This window comes from Pongo abelii, chromosome 1 (genome assembly GCF_028885655.2).
Source record: "Pongo abelii isolate AG06213 chromosome 1, NHGRI_mPonAbe1-v2.0_pri, whole genome shotgun sequence".
NCBI lineage: Eukaryota > Metazoa > Chordata > Mammalia > Primates > Hominidae > Pongo > Pongo abelii.
Genome location: NC_071985.2, coordinates 205,016 through 228,607, shown reverse-complemented (window position 1 = coordinate 228,607; position 23,592 = coordinate 205,016). Strand labels below are relative to the sequence as shown.

Below are 23,592 nucleotides of genomic sequence, written 5' to 3'. Positions count from 1 at the left end.
TCTCCACGCATGCACCTCCGTCTTTTAAACTTAGCATTTAAAACTACCTTCACAGACCACCTCTGCCTGCATCCTTTATCCTGATACCCACCCATCCTTGAAAGCAGAGGTATCCAGAGTATATGGCAAGAATTTCACACACAGGATCCTGAGGTCGGGGAGAGTCCATTGTACCTGTGACTTTACAATCTGCAGGAAAGGACCCTCCCACAGATGTGATTTATTCATTCAAAATAATTTTCCCTGGCAATAGGCAGTTAAGGATCAAGGGTGGGAATTGAGAATATCAGGAAACAGGTGCATTCCAGGATGTGTGGCTGAGGATATAGTTCGATTCATACAAAGATGGCAGCACAGGGATTCTTATAGATGCCATTTAGACTTCCTCTGAAATGTGCTACTTGGGTTGAAGAAAGAAGCCATTAGAAGAGTGAATAGGATTTTTTTAACCTCAAGTACAAACAAGTAATCACACACATACTTCTGGACATATCAGCTTTTTAATTCTCTGATGTTGTGGGTAGGCAGTGTTGCGGGGAGGGAGACATTCAAGGTCTCCAACTTTTTCAACTTTATAGAAGTGCTTGGAAATATTTGTAGATGGGCTTGGAAGTGCCTCAGAGATCAAAGCAAGACTTTCAGCAGAAAGAGAGCAGTCAGAATTGATGAGATGATGGACGTCAGCTGGGGGCTTCCACTACCGCTGCCTACACAGTAGGTATGGATTCTTACGTCATTTGTCACTTCCATATTCCTCAAGTTGCAAGCAGTTTCAGTTGCACAACCCATACCAAATACTGGTTGGGCACCCTTAACTGCAAAGACAAAGATCCAGGGGTTAGTCTTGTCTCTCATCTTGTCTCCCCTCCTCACCCACATCCTCAGGTCAACCTATCTGCATCCTCTGTGGAAGAAAAGGGTGTGCAGAGTGCCCCAGAATCCCTGCCTTCTGCCTTCTGCCTGAGAGGCATCAACAGTGGCTCCAGCTCCATCCAGGGACCAAGCCTTATTGCCTTCTGGTCCCAACATCTCTCCAGTTGAGGAGAGACCCCAAAGGGAACTTGCTCTCTCAGATGCATGACTGAGACTGGGGCCTTTGGGTCCTGACTAAGGGAGGGATTGTTGATGTAGGGAAAAAAGCTAGAAAGAAGTCAGACTCATGCATTTGGCTAAAATACTTCAGTGGTATGTGTCCTCCTCCTTACCTTTGCTTCCTTTGGGGAAACCACAGTGAAATATTACAGATCCCTCTCAAGATCGTATCTCTTCTCCCCAGGGCTCTGAGTTTCTTGGGAGATTAGTACTGTGAAATCTCATTGCATGCCTGTGCTATCCCCATGATAAGATGGAGTAAAGAGACTGCCCCACTATCAACAGCTCCAACCCTTTTCTGTATCTTACATGACATCATATTTTTCTCAGTCATCTCAACACATCCAGACAAAGGGCCCTTCACCTGCTAGTACCAGGCCCTCCTTTGAGATCTTCCTCTCTTCCCCTCCAAAGAAAGCATAACTTGTCTCTTTTCCCACTAAATTCTCTCTCCCATCATTTAATCAGCTCCTAAAACACCACTAATTCCAGGAAACCTCTTACAAATTGATCAGAAGAGAACTGACAGTACCCCCATCCAGCTGTACAATCTAGAAAGAAAAATATTATGGTTGAATGGTATATATGCCCTTCACCACAAATATACTTCTTCCCTACTCAGGAAAATTACAAATCTTTCCATAGATTTCAGAATGACACCATGTAAAAATTAAATGCTTAATCATGGGGTTTGGTAATGGCAATAATGGTAGTGACGATAACAACCAGAACTGTGGTGCCATCACCCCCTTCATTGCCAATGAGCTGAGAGCTCATTTCAGGACATCATAGTGATACATGTCCCCCTCAAGCATCAGTCCTAGCTATGGGAAGCAATTACGTTCTCTCTTCTCCTCTCTTCCCTTTTCCTTTTTTCTCCTTCCAGATGTCTCCCTCCAAACCTTAGAGGGATAACCAAGCACCTGGCCCTGTAGCCCACCTTGCTGTGTGTACCAGTCAGCCTCTCAAATAATCCCCAGTGGTTCCCATCTTCTGGTATTTATGCACTGGCATAAACCTCTCCCATGCTGTGTCAGGCTTGATCTGTGTGTGACCAAGAGTGGAATTGATGATGTGTCACTTCTGAGATTAGATTATTAAAAACTATAGCTTCTCTCTCTGTCTCTCTTTCTCTCTCTCTCTCATCACTTGTTCTGGGAGAAGCCAGCTGATATGTCCAAATGACTCTCAGGCACCTATGAGGCTCATAGGAGAAGAACAGAGGCCTGCCAACAACCATGTGAACCAGCTTGAAAGCAGACCCTTCATCCAAATGACCACAGCCCCTGCTGACACCTTAACTTCCACCTCATGAAAGACCCTGAGCCAGAACCATCCAGCTATGCCACATCCAGATTCCTGACACACAAAAACCGTAAAATAACCCTTTGTTGTTTTCAGCTCTAAATTTTGGGGTAACTAGTTATCCAGCAATAATTGGCTTATAATATACTACACCTTTTAGGAAAATGAACACCAAAATGCTCGGGTAAATAGCGATACCTGTGCCTACAAACTCAAGACACTTTTTCTCTTCCCCTTTACAGGCGAGGTCAGTTGGTTGGCAGGTAAAACCCTGGTCATTGTAGCAGGCAGGACAGGTAATGCCATTGGGAGCTGAGGACTTCCGAGCCACTGAATGAAGAGAGAAAAAATGTATCTTAAGGAATAGGCAGATAAAATAAAAGAGTTCATTATTTATCCCCAGGATCATGGTTATTCTAGGATTTCTCCAAACACACACACACACACACACACACACACACACACACACACACACAGAGTTACAACTAGGATGGTGTGGGGGGAGGGAGGAGGATTGTAGGTATTAGACGTTTCCATGTAAAGTAATAAAAAACATTTATTAGGAATTCAGTGTTATTTTCCCTTTTCATGAATCACCCCCTCTCTGCCCTGGCTGGAGACAAGTATTTAAATAATGGTAGAGAAGATAATCTGTGGTCTAAAAAGACACGATTGAAGGACTGAGGAATTACATAGATGAGGACGGACAAGTCTTTCAGCGGGAATCAAAGAGAAAATTATTTAAATCGACCGACTCACATTTAAAGAAAATCCCTGAACCAATCTCTGCCACCCACTGTCACTCAGGAGATGGACTGGTGTCTAAGGAAGAAGAATCATTCAGTTTCCCCCACTGTCACTCAGTCTCCCCCACTGTCACCCAATAGAAGGACTGGTGTCTAAGGAAGAAGGATCACTCATTCTCCCCCACTGTCACCCAGTCTCCCCCACTGTCACTCAGTGTCTCCCACTGTCACTCAGGAGAGGGACTGGTGTCTAAGGAAGAAGGATCACTCAGTCTCCCCCACTGTCACTCAGTGTCCCCCACTGTCACTCAGTCTCCCGTGCAGAGAGGGACTGGTGTCTATCCGTGATGCTCCACAGGAAGAAGGACAAGCAATTGGCAAGCAACGTCAGTGGGTATCTCAGAAGCAGAAAGATGGGTTGTGGACTGGTTCTTAGAAGGCAGAGGCTAAAATCAATGGACTGGGAGTAGGAGCAGGAAGGGAGGGAGAGCACAGAGCTGAGCTGGTCCTCACCTTGGAAGTCCGCTTTGTTACACTCTTCAGCTTGGCAGCATTGATAGCCATACCCAAATGTGTGCTTATCCCCCAGTGTGGCTGAGAAGGCCTTTGGATCACACTTGCTTGAAGAACAGCCTTTCCTCAGGATACTCTGGGGCCGCTGCCCTGCACAGAACCAAACCCCAAGAATTTTCTCTCTGCGCCAGAGGCAGTGATGCCCCATGGGCAGCCAGTATTAAAGGACTGCAGGTCCCCACTCCATGTGTCTTTAGTCTTCAGGTCCCCACTCCATGTGTCTTTAGTCTTTCCTCTTCTCCGAAAGACTGCTTTTGCATTGGTCCATTTCATAGAATAAACCAATGGAGGGACAATATGTTAGAATTTGCTAAAAAGGGAGTGTCAGGCCTCAACGGTCCCCACGAGATTGGTGTAGGAGCCAGGACCACCTAGACCTTTCCCTGGACACCCTGTGTTCACACAGTGCCCCATCCCTGCCACCTCCTGCCCCCATACTCTCCTAGCCCCATCCTGGCAGGACATTATTTTAGGAAGAAAGGATAAAAGAGACGATGCATAAAGGAATGAGGAGATACATCAAGTTTCTGAACAAAGTAACCCCTCACACTAAGCACCTCCTTTGTCTACCCTGAGCATCCAGCAGCTCGGGCAGGGTGGCTGGGGCCTACCTGTCGTATTAAGTTCTTTCTTTTCACTGAAGCAGCCGTGAGAGGGATCACAAGTTTTCTTATTGTCATTGTTACACTCTTCAAGTTCACATTGTGCACATTTGTAACTCTCTACTAAAAGGAAATAAATATTGTTCAAAAAATAATTCAAGAATGAAAACTGTCAAGTCATAGTTGATGTTTCCAATAGCCAGAGATCCCTGGGAATCAAAGTCCCATGAAACCTGGTCCCTGTGGGGCTGGATGGGTCCCTGCAGGCCCACACGACCCACAGTTGCTCTCTAAGGGACTTTATTGCTATCTTCAACTTTCAGATCTTTGGCAGAAAGAGGCATCTGTTCATTCTTACCCACAGTGCTGGAAACAAAAGCAGCGAGGACACAGACGGTGAGGAGACTCTTTAGGCTGGAGGACAGGGACATAATGGCTCCTTTGATTCACTGCAGAAGACCCAAGTGAGAATGAAGGAGTCAGGGATATGGGCCCAGGCTCCTACTATAGCACATGCTGGAAAGATCTGGGCTGTTGCATCTCAAAGCAAGCACCCCATTAGCTAAGGACACAAATTTCTCAGTTTTGAAGTCACCTTCCCACAAAGAGCCAGCCACCCTGACATGGGTATTACCACCCACACTGGAAATGCTCACCTTCAAGTATTTCAGATCTTCTTGTGAAGGGACTGCCTCTGAGATGGAGAGGAAGGCAACTGTTCTCACCTAGAGAGGAAAGGAGACTTAGAAAAGGAGAAAAATCCTGAAGATGGGCTCTCTCCCTACCCCTTTCTTTCACTTACTTTTATAGCACTTTAATTCAGGTGGCCTAATAATTAAGCGCTACAGATCAATATCATCTTGACACAAACCTAAGTGCAGCAAATTGCACTGGTCTAGGAAGGTACTATGAGAACAACTGTTCCTGACCCTCTGATCGCCCAATAGAAAACTCTCTGGGGAAAAAGATTTTGTGAGTTTAGCAAATAAGTTTGAAAAGAAAAAGAATTAAGAACAGCTTGTAATTCAGAACCACCCAGTCACATGTCCTTCAACAACAGTTTTAATGCTGGGTCTTGCATAGGCATTTATCAAGCATCCAGCTCCAGAAACAGACACAAAATGCAAGGCAGTTGTAACGGCGATATCGTTGACTGAACTAGACATTGCTGTGGAAGACTGCAAATGATAAATCTCTCCTAGAATTAAGTGTCAGAGGGGGGAAACTGCCTCTCTTTCAAAGAAACAGCTTGCTTCCTTTTTCGAATAATATGAAGTATGAACTCTTAGATAAAAGAGTTTTTGGCCACCAGGAAGTTCAGAGTTGTATTTTATGCCAAACCATGATTTCTTTAATTGCTTCCTGCTGTTCTTCTTGCATGTTGCTACGTTCATCTTTCTGAAGCCGGCTTGTCACCATTCAAGGGGCAGTGGAGATGTTAGTCGGAAGCCCACTTGTGAAAGAACGTGACCTAGGAGAAAGTGGTCCTCACGGCAGGGGGTGGAGGGGAGTACTTCACAACACCTCTGGGCCTCTGTTTTGTACTCTAAACCAAATCTCCCTCCCGGGGTTCTGCGGGGATTAAAGAGATGGTATGTCTCTGGCCCGTAGCCAATATCATTGTCCAGCTGTTCCTCAATGCTAATTCCCAGATCTCCTTCTCATGAGATCCATCCCTTCCTTTCTCCTCCCAAAATCAACTCTTATGACCTGCTTATATTTCTCCAGATGAGGAACTGGGAATCTCCCTCTACCCCATTTTCCTTCTCCCTCTGTCTTTATTTTCTTGCTGATCTATTGTTAGGGCGTAAGTTCTATCCCAGGCTACTTGTTTGAAATGGGAGACAAGGGAGATAAGATAAACACCTTTATAAGCAAACTTTGAGAATTTCTTATTACAACATATGTCATTCTTCATTGGTATCTGTGGACAAGTTGATATATCTAGCCATAAAAGGCAATAAACCCTCCTGCCAGGCACTGAAATCCTGATTGCACAGTCTGAAAGTTCAGGATGTTGTGGTTATTCTCTACAGTGGGCAGGAAAGAGACTCCTGGGGTCTCCTTTGGCTGAGTGTTGACAAAGAAGGTGTCAGGCCTGCAGGAGAGGAGCAACAGGGCTGTCCAGGTGCCTCAGAGGCCAAGGCATGGAGGAGCAGGAGAGGGACAGGCCCAGGACAGGTGTAGAGGTCAGCAAGGCCTTGCTGGAATCTCTGCAAAGGCACAGCACGATGCCGAGAAGTGGGGCAGCAAACATAGCAGGTTCTTGTTTATTGAACAAAGTCGATAAAGAATTGCAGAGGAGACAGAAACATGTACTCAGAGAAGGCCAGAGGACCCACTAACCCCTCAGACAAGGTTAGGGTAGAAGATGCCCTTCAAAACGGGTGGGAAATGCCAGCTTCCATTCCAGACAGAACTCTGCTCAGGCCCCACAAAATGACAGAGCCAGGACTTGCTAGACAGATTTGGGCATTCGTTCTAAACATTCTGTCATCAATTATCCTTTCAAAGAAGATGTACGGACTTCCCCAACCTAGGAAGGGATCCCAGACTCCCTGCCTTGTGGAATTTCATGAGCCATCACCCCTACCACCAGCCTGTCCCACCCCACCTGCCTTGAAACTCATCTTGCCAGGGGTTGGAGGAAAAGCCTGCAAAAATCTTGCAATATCATGGTGTGACAACTGAGGAGGAGTCAGGGACCCACTGCTTTTCCTTCTTGAAGGCAGGTTTTCAGGAAATGGCAAAGATTTATTTTATACTCTGAAATTCAGGTTTCATTTTCTATAACCTTAAGCCAAACCAGGCAGAGACAATATATATGATACCCAACCAAGAACAACCTGCAACCTCATTCCAGCTTTCTCCTGTTCAGCCTCCATCATAACCTCAAGATAACAGACAAAAATGTTGTCTCTTGCTTTCTTTAAAAAGAGGGAAAAGATCGTTTTGCATAGAGAGGGGCTGGCTGAGCACAGTGAGAACAGGCGTTGGAGTGAGTCCTGTCTCTAGTTCTGTCACAGAGCACTGTGTGAACCTGGACACACTGTTCCATTAGTCTGAGCCTTGGTTTCAGGAATGTGCAGGGAAGATGGCAATGCCTACTTCTCAGGATGGAAATGGAGACAGTATGTGTATGACACACCTGTCGCAGTGCAGGCACATAGCAGTGGACTTCCCTTGTCCGTATTAGCAACATGTGAGCAAAAATAGGCAAGAGTTTATGGTTGGTGGAACAAGGTCAGTGGGGCCAGTCAACCTGCTCTGCATATGCCAGTGTGGAAGTGAACATCTAGGAGCAAGAATATAAGACGAGTGCACACCCTGTGTTTTTCCTCCACCATCTCAACTGAGGAGACGTCTCACAGGGTGACTGGATATCCAGAAGCCCCCAGAGGCTTGGACCTCCAGATCGGAGACTCCCCATAAAGTCCTTTGTATGGTTGTATAGAAAGAAGGATAGCATCTTCATTTTCACTAACCTCTATCTGAAATGTAGCCTCTCCTTCCATGAAAAATGGAGCCCACAAACCACAGCAAATCTACCCACCAGTAGTCATCATTGAGGTTTTCTTATCTTATCTGCAGATACCTGAAAGTATTCTTTGCCTTCATCAGCTGCTCTAGACTATTTCCTTATCAGTCCCACTGACAGGTCCTGCTATCTGGCACTATTCCACATGTTAGGGGAAATTTATGACCATATTTTAATACAATGATAATCCTGTGTGATTGAATTTTTTTAATAAGAAGGGGTTCTTGGGTCCATAGCCTGCCATATTCCCATGGCAGACATGGTTTCTACCCCACTTCTGAAAACAGCAAAATCAGCATCTCCCTCCCAGAACAGTGCTCTGTCCCCATGCCCATGCAGAAAGCATGGTCCAAGGCTATACATTTTATGATTCTTTTCTTTTCTTGGCCCATTAAACCTCTCCCCTTCTTCCTAATAATACTTACCCATGAACTCTGACCAGCTGAGGTGGCCAGAAATAAGGATAGTTTCTGGCAGAGGAATTTCAGGACAGGAAGCCAAACTTACCATGTAGTCTTGGTTAAAATTTTGCTAGTTAAATCCAACTACCTGCTGCAATGCAGTGATGCTGGATGCCTACCTGAGCTGGCTGTCAGTGCGGCTGGAGCCTGAAGGGCAGGCTGGGTTCAGCAAGGAGGGATCGTCAGGCAGAACGAACTGTTTTGCCACTGCTGGTAGAAAGCCAGGGTCTGCATCACTTATGTCACATGGAGAATAGAAAATGAAAGATATTAAATTTGGGACCGCCTACCTCTGTGCCAACTTCCTACTTCCCCAAACAGGTCCTCAGCAAACTAACTGCGGCTCAGTGAGCACAGACCTGGGCTTACCTGTTGTTACTGTGGCAAAGCTGCCAGCGGCCCAACTGGGGACACCATTCCTGCAGAAAAACAGAAGAGAGCCCAAGACACTTATCGGACACAAGGGTATTCACTGTCTTTATCACCTCCCGCACCTTCTGGCTTCAGAACCATCCCACAGATCTTCTTGTGGGTATCCCGCTCTCTCAGGGCAGCTGAGATCATTCTTGGAGCCAGAAACAACATTCTGCTCCATGTTCCAGACGAAAGCACTCCCCAGGGGGGCACCATGGCCACCCTCCCATCAGCCCAGCTCCTGGGCTCAGTTCTGAGAGTGGCATACTCCTTGTTCTCCCAGTCAGACAAAGACTGTCTTCTGGACCAAATTCTACTTCAGGCTCTCTCTCTCAGCTTTCTTCTCAACTAGGCCCTGATTTCGGGGCTCCCATGTGGTTCTGCCTTGTCCAGTTTTAGCAAGAATCCTGCGATTCTGGGTGGGTGAAGGGTACTGAGAGCAGGATGCAGGAGCTGGGAGTGTAGAGGCAGAAGAGCCAGGCCCAGGTGGAGTGCCCTGGGGGCCTGCAGAATGCCTGGCCCTGCCCCCACTGTCCTCACCAACCTGCCATTCTAGCCTTTATCATGTTATAACCCCTGGCATAGCATAGGCGGCTTCATGTGAAGGTCTGAACAACTGCCAATTATCCTCATAAATTGAAACCCAAGTTATCAGCAGGTCACAGGCAGGCCAAGGCAGGAAGCAGTTTCACTCTGGAGAGGTTTCACTTTTACTTACCAACTGCGAGTCTTCTGTAAGAACTATTTGTCTAGCCCTTTGAACATTCATATATTAACATCTGAACGTTTTCTTCTTAGCATTTTATGACAGTCATACATATATACAACTTAGGTATATGAACTTACATATGTATATAAAACATGTATGTAAACATATACTATAACTTCTATATAAAGATACCCATTTTTGTCATATTTATTGTTATTGGTCCAAGGTCTATCATTTAACACTCAATTTGGGGGATTTTTTTTCTGGTTAAAATGCCATTAATTTTGATATAAGTAAATCTTGTAGCTTTTCCTACCTGTGAGCTCCATGGGGTAAGATTTCCATCTGCTTGTTCACGCTTGCATCTTTAACACGTGTGATGCTGATACTTAGTTGGTGCTTGGTAATTTTTGTTAGTGAATGATTCTTATTCTTGATCTAAGATGGCAATTTTCTATTATTTGAGGCTTTCTATGTAACTCTTCAAACATGGAAAACAACATGGAGTACTATGTGATGATAGATTTCACCTTTAGGGGCAACATTTATTGATTTTAGACTTTTAATAGAAATCAGCTGTCAAAAAAATTAGCTGGGCATGGTGGCGGATGCCTGTAATCCCAGCTACTCAGGAGGCTGAGAATCGCTTGAACCTGGGAGGCAGAGGTTGCAGTGAGCCAAGGTTGCATCACTGCACTCCAGCCTGGACAAGAGTGAAACTCCGTGTCTTAAAAAAAAAAAAAAGAAAACAGAAAGAAAGAAATCACCTGTCAAACCCCAACGACTAATGAGGCAATGTGCCATAGTCAACATAAAGTTTTTATTTCAGCTAAAACTACTGAGAAGATGAACAGGTCATGTAGAATCAGCCACACTCCTCATCTCCTCAAATTCTAGAGCATCTTCTGTCCCTAGAAATGTGTGCGGACAAGAGATTACAGGCTTGTTTTTTATTCATTATCACCCTCCCAAATGTAAAGCAATAGACAACTATTCTGCAACTTCTCCTCAGTCAGTGGTTCCCAACTCAGCACAAAAAAGCACTTTCAAAATTCCATTTTCTGACCTGAAGTTTCACCAATTGGGTGTCCCCAGTCTTTGAATTTTCACCTTCTCTAAACATTCCTGATTGTTGTGTAGAAATAGAATATATTTGGCAGCTCATGTACCCAACTTTTACACATGTGGATAGACTAATAGAAGCATGTAAACTAAGCATTATTGGTTGTTATGACTGAATGTTGCCCCTAAAAATGTATATATTGAAGACCTAACCCCCAGTACCTCCAGATGTGACTGTGCTTGTGTTACTGGAAGGAGGGTCTTGAGTGAGTTGTCCAGGTCCTTGGCGTTTTGAACAAAGAATTGGACAAAATGCACAAAGTAACAAAGGAATGAAACACAGGAACAAAGTAGCAAACGCAGGGATTAAAGTGAGAAAGCACTCCGCAGGGTGGGAGAGGGTCCCAGCAAGCCACTCAAAGACCCAGTTACAAGGTTTTCTGGGCTTCAAGTACTTCTTTTGAGGTTCCTATGGGTTACCCCTCATCTGGATGAAGGATTTAGTCTGTGGCTGAGGCTGAGGTGAACTGGCAACCTGTGCACATGAAGGGATGGTCCCTGCTTGGCCCTCAGGCAGTTCAAGGCACTCTCCCTTTCGCTGTGAGCCTTGGTGGAGCGGGGAGGTGGTAAGGAGAGTAGCCTTTGAGCCTTTGTTATCGGTGTGGGAAGATGGGGTTTTTCCTTTGGGTTTAGCTGTAGGAAGTTTAAGTTAATTGGCCTTAGGGTCCCTGCCCCAGACCCAGGTGTTTTCCTTTTGATCCAGCTTTATGAAATTATCACGAATTGGCCTCAGATTCCCTGCCCCCAGACCTTGGTGTTTTCTCTTTTAGGAAGTTAGCACAAATTGGCCTCAGATTCCTTGCCCCTAGACCTTGGAGTTTTTCCTTGATTTGGCATGAATTGGCCTTAAGTTCCCTTTCTCCAGACCCTATTTATTCTCCTGCCCCCAGACCCTATTCTCCTGCTTCATTTGGAGATAGGGTCTTTACAGGGTAATTAAGTTACAGTGAGGTTATTAGTGTGGGCCCTAATTCAATATGTCGACAAAAAAATTATGAATGTTGTTATGTTGTTTTCATAAACGTTTGTGTACAAGTTTTTGCGTTTACATGTTTTCAGATATCTGGGGTATATACCTAGAAGTGGAACTTCTGAATAAGATGGTAGCTCTCTGTTTAACTTTTTGTAAAATTGCCAGTGTTTACAAAGTAGCTGCACTATTTTATATTTCCATTAGTGTGCAGGGGGTTTTGTATTTCTCCACACCCTCACCAGCATTTGTTATTGTCTTTTTTATTGTAGCCATCCCAGTATTGGGCCCCAGGACAAGATGTACTCTGGTGGTGGCTCCAGTCCCGTTCCTGAACGTGCCATGCTGCAGCAACCTGGGTCCTGGGCCACTGGGGGAACCCAACATAAATTCTTTCTCTGGAATAATAAAGTCATATGGACTCTAGGCAGCACCCTATACTGCACTTAGGGACTGTGAGCAACCTTGGGCTGTGAGGTATAAAGTATCATCTCGTTGTGGGTTTTTTTTTTTTGTTTTTTTTTTTTTAAGACAGGGTCTCACTCTGTCACCCAAGCTGGAGTGCAGTGGTGCAATCAGAGCTCACTGTAACCTCAATCTCTTGGGTTCAAGCAGTCCTCCTGCCTCAGCCTCCCAAATAGCTGGGCCTACAGGCACATGCCACCATTCCTGGCTAATCTCATTGTGGTTTTGATTTGCATTTCCGTGGTAGCTAATGATGTTGAGCATATTTTCATGGGATTTCTGGCCATTTGTATATTTTCTTTGGAAACGTTAACAGTCTTTTGTTACCTTTCCTTTTTACTTTTAATGGCTAAATGCAATCTTTTCCCTTTTTAAGCTATTTAAGAAAAGCAACACCTTAAAATAATACATCAACAATTAGATGAAACTATGGTCCAGATAACTCTCCTTTGCTAATTCTATTCTTTGCACTCAGAAGTGCCAGTGTTCATGAAGACCTGTAGTCCCCACATGATGAGAGGCAAAAACATGAGAATTATTAGTTTAGGTCACATTGTACACTGAGTTTTGTGGTGAGTGGTTTTTATCTTATTTAGGGAAGTTTAAAACAATACATATTTCATCCTACTGAAATTTGTATTTCAGTAGGATGAAATACATTTAGGGAAGTTTAAATACATGTAGGGAAGTTTAAAATACATTTAGGGAAGTATAAATACATTTAGGGAAGTTTAAAACAATACATATTTCATCCTACTGAGTTAAGCTTGCTTCATCTGCCTAGTGTCCTGAAGAAATTTCACAAGAGGTTATGAGAAAATGTAGTTTCAAAACCAGCAACGGCAGCAATATCCACAGCCAGTTATGGAGATTTTATAAGCTTTTCCGTTTGAAAACCAGTTTCTAAAAATGAATCCGTTGCAATATCATATGTATTTTAAAGAGGATGATAATTATATAGGGCAGTAGAAGAAAAGCTGGAAAAAGAACACAACAAACTTGAATGTTGATGCAATTTCATGCTGCTCTTCATTTATATCTTTATATCTTATAAAGATAAAAATAGGGAGATATAAATAGGGAGAGAATCAAAAATGTACATAATTGAGTGAAAATTAAGCATAAGCACAATTATTTAATGTGTTGAGTTTGTGTTTGAGATTGTGAAAATGTTTCAGAGATGAATAGTAGAGGTGGTTACACAACGTGGTGAATGTACTTAATGACACTAAATTATACACTTGAAAATGGTTTCAATGGCAAATTTTATGCTATGTATATTTTGCCACAATAAAAAGATTTTTTTAAGAGTCAGTAGCTCAAAAGAAGACAGAGAAATCAAATGGCTAACTAGAGGTGCCTAGCAGTCACCTTCTCCACAAAGAAGAACCAAAGTAACAAATAGATAAACACACATTGACTAGAATGTCTAAGGAAGAACACTGGAATTCAGCAGATAGTGTTCAAATTCAAAGAAAAGAAACTTTGAGGCACAAAAACTCAGGATGGCAGCATAGAGAGGTAAGCAATGCAGCCTACCGAGATATGCTTGGAGCCAGGAGGGACTCCCTCCCCATTGTGGAGAACAAGTTAGCAGGAGGTGCCCAGAAGTCTGTATTTCCACCAGACACCTGCAGTCATAGCTACAGGAGAGCCCTCAGCCCTCACAGTCCCTTAGTCTAGTATAGGGTACTGACTAGAGTCCACATGACTTTACTACTCCAGAGAGAGAATTTATGCTGGATTCCCCCAATGTCCCAGGACCCAGGGCTGCAGCATGGCACCATTTTGGGAGTGAAGCCATCACCAGAGTACATCCTGTCCAGGGGCCCAATTGCTCCTTCATCTCCACATCCATCCCTGGGGTCTCATCCACATCCCACCACAGGTACCCAGAGTGCTGCTGCATAAAGACACAACTTAGATCTATTATAGCTGTGCAACTGTGACCCTGGCACCTGAGCCTATGCAGCCCCTTATATCCTGTGGAGCCAGAAGACTGGTGTGTGTGCTCCCCAGACCCTGAAAGCCACCTGCCTGGGCTTTTGATGCTTCTGCTGCAGAACACATCCACTCTACTGGTAATGTCATCTCACACCTGCACATACTGCCCAAGGGCTAAAGGAATCACCTGCCGAGAGCCTGCCACCACCAACACCAGCACCCATGAATGCCACCAATGGGATGAAGACTGACAGTAAAGGAATGGAAAATAATATTCCATGCAAATGGAAATCAAAAGCATCCAAGAATAGCTATATTTATGTCAGACAAAATAGACTTTAAGTCAAAAAACATAAAAATAGACAAAGAAAATCATTAAATAATGATGAAGAAATAAATTTAGCAAGAAGGTATAACAATTATAAATATATATGCACCCAACACTGGAGCACCAATGTAAAGCAAATACAATTAGAGCTAAAGGGAGAGATAGACTCCTAATGTAATAATAGTTGGAGACTTTGTGAAAGGAAAATAAATCTTGGGGCCCCAAAATCACTAAGCTAAAGGGAAAAGTCAAGCTGGGAACTGCTTAGGGCAAACCTGCCTCCTATTCTATTCAGTCACCCCTCTGCTCACTGAGATAAATGCATATCTGATTGCATTTGGTCTTTGGAGGGGCTAGTCAGAAACTCAAAAGAATGTAACCATTTGTCTCTTATCTACCTATGACCTGGAGCTCCCTCCGTGCTTTGAGTTGTCCTGCCTTTGCTTTGAGTTGTCCCGCCTTTGCTTCTAGTTGTCCTGTCTTTCTAGACTGAACCAATGTTCATCTTACATATGTTGCTCAATGTCTCGTGTCTCCCTAAAATGTATAAAACCAAACTGCGCTCTGAATGCCTTGGGCACATGTCCTCAGGACCTCCTGAGGCTATCTTCTGTGTGTGCATCCTCAACCTTGGCAAAATGAACTTTTTAAATTAACTGAGACCTGTCTCAGATATACAGGATTCACATTTTGTTAACCATGGAGGGATTCTGAATGGAGATGCCCCTTGACCTTTGAAAAATCTCCTATTGGTGCTTGGTACCCGCATGAGCTAACTTTATGGCTCAAACCAATAGGACAATTTGCTGAGGTCTGGGAGCACCCCCTCCAGATGATACAGGAGCTAGAAAGAAATTATTTAGGCAGTTAATAAGGGTAAGAGAGTCCTCAGCAAGGTTTTGCTTTTAATAAAAAGCAGACCCCAAATCATTTCTTTTCTAACAAAGAGCAGCCTGAAAAATCAAGCTGCAGACATAGAAAAGCAAGCTAGAAGCTTGCATGGGTGAGTGCTGGCAGTTGTGCCAACAGGAAAAGGCTACCTGGGGACCAGACATGTTCAACATGGAGGCTCCATCTTCCCTTTTCTTTTCCAATCACATGTACAGTAAAGGAACAGACAACATGGTGCCTGCCAGGTAGACGACCCATCTGCATAATAAAAGATTAGGATGGGACCACCAGCTTCTTTGTGTTCTATGTAAATGGCACACCTGCTCCTCCCAATCTCTCATCTCCTGTGTAAATCACACTGTGCCTCCTCAAGCTAATCCATAAAACCACGTGCATTTCATCATGAAACCAGAAGACCCACTTGGAACCCCTTCTCTCTCTGGAGAGAGAGTTTTTTTTCTTTCTCTAGCCTATTAAACTTCCACACTTAACCTCACTCTGGTGTGTTTGTGTCCTTGATTTCCTTGGTGTCAGGCAATGAACGTCAGGTATTACCCCAGACAAACAATACTGCTTCACAGAGAATACCTGATCTCCCAAAATTTGGTTAAGATCTAAAGTTTATTTTGCCGTACAACTCCATTTTTTGAAGTTTTACTTGCTTCCAACAAGGAAGGCAAGATTTCTTGCTTCCATGATGATGCAAGGCAGGTAATTCCTCTATGGAGTTTGAGCTCACTCCCAACAGGAAAGATGAGTTTGAGTGTTATTCCTGACTCTAGGATGGTAGAGGCTGTCTTCAGCCTGAGACCCATCCCTAAGTAAGTTAACAACCAGCTGTTCCTAATTTCTCTTTACCATTAGAGTGCCCAGTAATCATATTGTTGGGGTTTTTTATTGTTTTTTCCGGACTTTCTTCCATCAGATTTGACCAACTCTACCTGATTTGGTCAAATCTGAGTGAGAATTTCAAATTATGGGTAACAAAGCCTCTCTAATTTGGCTAAAATTCCTCTCCACTGCACAAGAAGGGAAAAAAACAAACACGTGCTTGGTTTCTGAGCTTGCTTCCTGTCTTAGAAAACAAATATTTTTCATTCACTTTTCTTTCACACTGTACCTCCTTCCCCCTTTGCCATATGCAGTACTACAAAATCTAGAGAAGAATTCTAGTGACTTGAACCCCTTTAAAGAATTCAGAACAAAGGCACCATTCACCCCTTTGGGTGTATTTTTTGGTAAGAAGCTTAAAGAGAAATAATTTTATATGAGAAAGAATCTTGTATGGTATATTTAGTCCTAGAATAAAATGACTGGTTGTTTAAGAAAGAGAGATATTCAGGAGAAAAAAAAAAAAAAGAAAGAATTAGAACATTCAAGCATGTCGTGAATGGTCTGCATAAGTGACAGTAAGAGGATTTTTTTAAAAAAACTGTTATATGATCAAGTTGTCTATTAATTAAAATAAAATTATGATAGTCTATCTAGAGATTGGGCTTGAAGTAAGAAAAGAAAACACACACTAATTAGTTAGAATGATAAAATTTTCTTAGGGGATTGATTTACTCTCAATTATAAAAGATTTTAATTTTTTTAACCAAAAGTTCAAATTTTATTGCATCTTGCCATTTTTGGTTTTCTCTCCACTTTTAAAGGGTGAGAAATAGTAATGCTCTCCAGCTCATTTTTCAGCTTATACAAATTCTTTTCCTCAAGTTCTGTTTGTTGTTGCCTGATGCTAACAATGTTTTCTTAAAGGTCTAAAGGAAATGTTTTCTTCCAACAGAATATTGTATGCAGTGCAGGTCTTTTCTTTTGCCTTTTGGTAATTGTCATAACAGATTTTAGGGTTTATGAAAGCAATTCCTATGCCATTATTATTATTATTATTATGAAGTTTTTGTTTGCTTAGGGGAAAAACAAAAATTAAAAGAATTTTTTTTATTTAAGGTTATTACATTTGTGTATCTTTCCATATGGGCTTTTAGAGTCATTGTGACATTGAGTTACAGAGCTTTGACTCCTGAGTCTAAAAAGGACACCAAGTTCTGCTAAATCTTAAACACTGACAGGAATTAAACCCTCATCTTCAGGCCTGGTAAAAGAAGCCAATCAAAATAAACTGCAATCCAGAGACATAGGCCCAGAAATTAAAGCTATTCAGCTCCTTAAGGCCCAGGGGCTATCATGGAAGAGACAGGCATGTGAGATTGTAAGGGGTGATTTGAAAGATAAAACAAGTTCAGGTTTTCTATAAATTAATCCTTAATGTCAGAGTCACACTGATGCAAGACCAACATATGGTCCCCTGTGTCAGATTAACAAGGTTTTCTTGAAGCATTAACTGACTCTTTAATAAAGGTTATAAATGTTATAAAAGACTTATGGAAGTTATATCTTATGATCAAGACTAACATTTTATAGATTGTTTATAAAATTTTGAGAAAGAAATTTAACTGGCTTAATGTTGTTTTTATTAGGGCTTATTGTTTGGGAAATTGAGTCTCCTCTCTCAAAGAATGAAGATTTTCACCTTTTTTTGAAATCCTTGAGTTATCACTTTGGTCAAATGAATGACTTATTTTACAATGACCTGTAATGTCAAGTGTTTTAAATCTTTGATATTTGACAAACTTTCCAAAATAAAGATATAAATTATGTCTTTTTCTGACTTAATCCTTTAAGATATTAGGTTCCCTAAAGTTCCAAAATGACATAATTTGCTTATTTGGAATAAACGTTTTTTATATATATATTATATAAGCATTATATATATAAATAAAATATAGGAAACATTGTCAAATATAAAATGGTGTTTAAATATCTTTGGCCTATGTTTGTATAAATATGTTATTGGTATGTATTCCAAAATTATGGGAAACTCCTGTAATTCTGATATGAATTAGTGTACATTATTAGGAATAATTATAATGGTTATGTTAAATTATCATGTGCCACAAAGGTAACAACTTTCCTTGTCTATTGACTATGACCATGACTATGACTATAGTCTTTGACTATGGTTGCCCTAAAACATTTTGTCATCCATGGACAATTGTCTTGTTTTGGTCCTCTTTAAAAGGTAGTTTTATAATCAGCTATAAAATTCTAACAGGTGCTCTTGAATACAAGTTTCTGATAACTCTGGAGATTGTGACATCAGAATAGAAGAAAAACTTTTAGGACTTATGGAGAACTGAAATGTTCATGACTATCAAGCAGAACAGGAATTAACTACATGGGGTGAACTAATGAAGACTAAAGTAATCTTTTTTACTTATGCTTAAAATGTTGCTGATTCTTTGTTTTGTTTTTTCGGTGGCAGATAAAGTTTTCTGTTGAGCTACTGACAGCTTTTAACAATTTAGTATACTCCTATGAACAAAATTTAGAATATATTTGTTTCTCTCTACCTGATTTATCCAGAATTTGAAAACTATTTGTGAGTATCTTTAACTCATGTCAATACAGTTATTTGCATAAGTTCAATAAGAATCTGTTTTTATTTATAACAGGGCACAATAAGAGAAACTGGTTATTTTATGAAGGCTTTGGCTGGAATGGTGTGCTTTCCTTTAAGGAATCAAACTTGACTTATGGAGCCAATAAAAGCTACTTGGGAAAACTGGCCTCATACCTTGTCTACACAGTCCCTGTACAGGATTCCTGACCTGTGGTAAGTAAAGCATGTCACTTTCTGACAGGCCCAGGAGCCCCAAGTTTATCTTGGAATCTCAAGAGTAAAAGAATTCACCCAACTCATAGGTACTTGATGCTACAAACCCATGGCTGGGCTTGGCTTTAAAAAAGTCTTATTTGAGACTCCTTCTATGGAACAAAGTTCCATCAAAGCCAATTTAAAAGCCTGTGTAAAAAACTTATTATTCTTGCTGCACTTTATACACATAATTAGGCCAAGTATAATAAAGCAAATTAATCCTACCATGATTTGTCTTTAGTAAAAGTGGGAAACTGGAGAGAGAAAAATTCTATTTCAAAAACTACAGTACAACTGTTGTTAGAGTCTAGTCTTGCCAAATGTTTTTCCATTTTTATTATTTTCTACAATTAGGACCGAATTCTAATGTTTCTGGGCTATAAGTCTTCAAACTGTTTTCAGTTTTTTTTCTTCTTTTTCCCCCATTTTTCCTAATTTGGAGTCACTGAAAACTAAGCTGTACTTTCATAAAGCCCTGTGAACGGAAGCTAGTCAAGTTAAACTTTAGAAGAAAATAACAGCAACCTATTTACATACATAACCCACTTTCATACCTGCCTACTAACATATAGACTTCGGAGTAATGTGGTCTATATCAATTTTCCAGGATTGTTCTTTTGTTATTGTTGTTTTTCTCCCTTTCTCTCCCTATTTTCCCTTCATAGAACATGAGACTTCACAATCTGCCAAAAATGAATTTTCCTAATAACTCAGGACCTACCCATCTAGGAATAAACCATCCTAGCCATGAGAGATCAGATAAAACCTGAGGACAAAGACTAATTTTCTTATAATATGCTTTCTCCAAAAGATTTTGAGAAATAAAAGGGAGAAAATGTGAAAGGAAAATAAATCTTGAGGCTGCAAAATCACTAAGCTAAAGAGAAAAGTAAAGCTGAGAACTGCTTAGGGCAAACCTGCCTTCCATTCAATTCAAAGTCACCCTCTGCTCACTGAGATAAATGCATATCAGATTGCCTCCTTTTAAGAGGCTAATCAGAAACTCAAAAGAATGCAACCATTTGTCTCTTATCTGCCTATGACCTGGAGGCTCCCTCCCTGATTTGAGATGCCCCGCCTTTTCAGACCAAACCAATGTTTCATCTTACATATGCTGAATGATGTCTCATGTCTCCCTAAAATGTATAAAACCAAACTGTGCCCCGACCACCTTGGGCACATGTTGTCAGGACCTCCTGAGGCTGTGTCATGGGTGTGCATCCTCAACTTTGGCAAAATAAACTTCACTTTCATCACTGTAAAGATTAAGCAGAAAGTCAACAAAAAAAATCAGATCTAAACTACACCACAGACCAAATGCACCTAACAGACATTAACAGAACTTTTTATCCGACATCTGCAAAATACACATTCTTCTCATCAGCACATAGAACATTCTCCAGGATAGACCACAGGTTAGGCCACAAAAAAAAACTCAATACTTTTTAAAAATCAAAACCATATCAAGTATCTTCTCAGATCACAAAGGAATAAAACTAGAAATCAACATAAAAAAATTTTTGGAATCTGTACAAACACATCAAAAAAGTAAAAAGATTTCAATTAAACAATCTAACCATTCACCACAAGGAACTGGAAAAGGAAGAACCAACCAATCCAAATATGAGTAGTAGGAAATAAATAATAAGGATCAGAGTAGAACTAAACAAAATAGAGACAAAAACAAGCAATACAACAAAATAAAACGTTTATTTTTTTTGAAATAACAAGCAAAATCAACAAGCCATTTTCTAGAGTAACTAAGAAAGAAAAGAGACTGGGCATGTTGGCTCATGCCTGTAATCCCAGCACTTTGGGAGGCCAAAGTGAAAGGATTGCTTGAAGCCAGGATTTCAAGACCAGCTTAGGCAGTAAAGTGAGACACACAACTTTGCAAAAACAATTTTTAATCAGCAAGGCATAGTGGCTCATGCCTCTAGTCCCAGCTATTCAGGAGGCTGAGGTGGGAGGATCCTTTGAGCCTAGGGGTTCAAGGCTGCAGTGAGAAATGATTGAACCACTACACTCCAGCCTGAACAACAGTGAGACCCCATCTCTAAAAAAAAAAGAAAAGAAATAGAAGAACCAAGTAAATAAAAACAGAAACAAAAAAGAAGACATTACAACTGATACCGTAGAACTACAAATGATCATTGGAGACTATTATGAACAACTACATGCCAACAAATTGAAAGGCCTAGAAGAAATGGATAGATTTTTGGACACATATAAGCTTCCAAAATTTAACCATGATGAAACAGAAAGCTAGAACAGACTGACAATAAGTAATGAGATCAAAGCAGTAATTAAAAGTTTTCCATCAAGGCTGAAGTGGGAGGATGGCTTGAGCCCAGAAGTTCAAGGCTGCCAGGAGCTACAATCATGCCACTGCATTCCAGCCTGGATGACAGAGCAAGATCCTGTCTCTATTTTTTAAAAAAGAAATCCCATCAAAGAACTCAGGACTGAATGGCTTCACTGTTCAATTCTACCAAATTTTAAGGAAAAACTGATGCAATTCTTCTCCAACTATTTCAAAAAACTGATGAGAAAAAAATCTTTACTAACTCATTCTACGAAGTCAGCATTACACTGATGCCAAAACCAGAAAATGACACACACATACACACACACACACACCCCAAAGAAAACTACAGGCTGATATCCATCATACAGGAATGGATCAACATATGCAAATCAATAAATGTGATATATCACATCAACAGAATGAAAACCCATATGATCATCTCAATAAACACAGAAAAAACATCTGATAAAATTCAACATTTCTTCATGATAAAAACTCTAAACAAATATGATACAGAAGGAACATACCCCAATACAATGTCTATATATGACAAATCAACAACTAACATAATATTGAACAGGAAAAAGCTTTTTCTCTAAGAACTGGAACAAGACAAGAATACCCACTTTCACCATTCTTATTCAACTTACTACTGAAAGTTCTAGCTAATCAGGCAAGAGAAGGCCGGGTGCGGTGGCTCATGCCTGTAATCCCAACACTTTGGGAGGCAGAGGTGGGTGGATCACGAGGTCAGGAGTTCAAGACCAGCCTGACCAACATGGTGAAACCCCATCTCTACTAAAAATACAAAAATTAGCTGGGCATGGTGGTGCACACCTGTAATCCCAGCTACTCAGGAGGCTGAGGCAGGAGAATCACTTGAATCCGGGAGGCAGAGGTTGCAGTGAGCTGAGATGACGCCACTGCACTCCAGCCTAGGCAACAAAGTGAGACTCTGTCTCAAAAAAAAAAAAAAAAAAAAGAAAAGAAAGAAAGAAAGGGCACACAAATTGGAAAAGAAGAAATCAAATTGTCCCTCTTTGCAGTAATGTGATCTTGTATATAAAAAGAAAAAAACTAAGAACTCTGCAAAAAAAAACCCTTAGAACTGATAAATTCAGTAAAGTTGCTGGATACAAAATCAACATACAAAAATCAGTAGCATTTTTATACAACCAATAACTAACTAGATGAAAAAATCAAGAAAGCACCCTCATTTACAATAACTACAAAAGAAATAAAATACCTAGGAACAAATTTAACCTAGGAGGTGGAAGAGCTCCACAATGAAAACTACAAAGCACTGAAAAAAAATTGAAAAGGACATACACACACAAAATGAAAAGGGATTCTACACTCCTAAATTGGAAGAATTGATATTGTTAAAATGTCTACGCTACCCAAAACAACCTACAGATTGAAAAATACCAATGGCATTCCTCACAGAAATAGAAAACACAATCTTAAAATTTGTATGAAACCACAAAAGATCTTAAATAGCCAAAGCAATATTGAGTAAAAAGAACAAAGCTGTAGCATCACACCACCTGACTTCGAAATATACTATAAAACTGTAGTAACAAAAACAACATGGTACTTGTATAAAAATGGATACATAAAGGTCAATGAAACAGAATGGAAAATCCAGAAATATATCTATGCATTTATAGCCAACTTATTTTTAAGAAACGTACCAAGAATATATATTGGGGAAAGGACAGCCTCTTCAATAAGCAGTGCTGGGAAAACTGAATATCTCTATAAAGAAGAAAGAAATGAGACCCCTACTTCTCACCGTATATAAAAATTAACTCAAAATGGACGAAAGACTTAAAAGTAAGACCCAAAACTACTAGAAAAAAAAATAATAGGGGAAATAGATGAAGACATTGGCCTAGGCAATGATTTTATCAGTAAGACTTCAAAAGCACAAGCAACAAAAGCAAAAATAGACAAATAGCCTGTATCAAACTAAAAACTTTCTGCACAGCAAAGAAAACAATCAACAGAGTGAAGAGACAATCTGTAGAATGGAAGAAAGTATTTGCAAACCACTCTTTCTACAGGGGACTAATATTCAGAATATAAAAGGAATTCAAATAATAACAACAACAATAATAATAATAATCTGATTTAAAAGTGGTCAAAGGGTCTGAATAAAAATTTCTCAGAAGGAGAAATATTTCCTTTTTTTTCTTTTAGGCAGTAAGATTTTTACTTACCCACCTTTCTGCTTTCTTTCAACATTATAAACCAAATTACTTTCTTTTTGACCCAGAGTTATGATAGGAACCATCTTGCTACAAAGTTGTAGCAGATATATGTCTGATTGTATGTTTTTATGGCCCCTCTCAACCTCTGGCTGTCACTTCTCTGTCCTTTCTCAGTTGTCCCTTAATAGTCTAT

General features: G+C 40.9%; 1 protein-coding gene across 5 annotated transcripts in view; it reads right to left on the bottom strand.

Moving 5' to 3' along the window:
• Nucleotides 1–481: 481 nt before the first annotated feature.
• The window catches only part of LOC103890894 (protein RoBo-1-like), a 32,944-nt gene continuing 9,833 nt past the window's right edge, over nt 482–23,592 (bottom strand). For 3 of the 5 annotated variants that reach the window (XM_054560502.1, XM_054560497.1, XM_054560498.1), the window contains 8 exons: nt 8,687–8,736; nt 8,437–8,553; nt 4,975–5,043; nt 4,677–4,767; nt 4,328–4,441; nt 3,657–3,806; nt 2,596–2,727; nt 482–815 (listed from right to left, as the gene is read on the bottom strand). In XM_054560502.1, the coding sequence (XP_054416477.1) occupies nt 625–815; nt 2,596–2,727; nt 3,657–3,806; nt 4,328–4,441; nt 4,677–4,749 (660 nt within the window). In that variant the 5' untranslated portion in view covers nt 4,750–4,767; nt 4,975–5,043; nt 8,437–8,553; nt 8,687–8,736 and the 3' untranslated portion in view covers nt 482–624. Of the gene's footprint in view, nt 816–2,595; nt 2,728–3,656; nt 3,807–4,327; nt 4,442–4,676; nt 4,768–4,974; nt 5,044–8,436; nt 8,554–8,686; nt 9,456–23,592 lie in introns of those variants that run through there. The other 2 variants (XM_054560520.1, XM_054560516.2) reach the window with 2 other exon arrangements.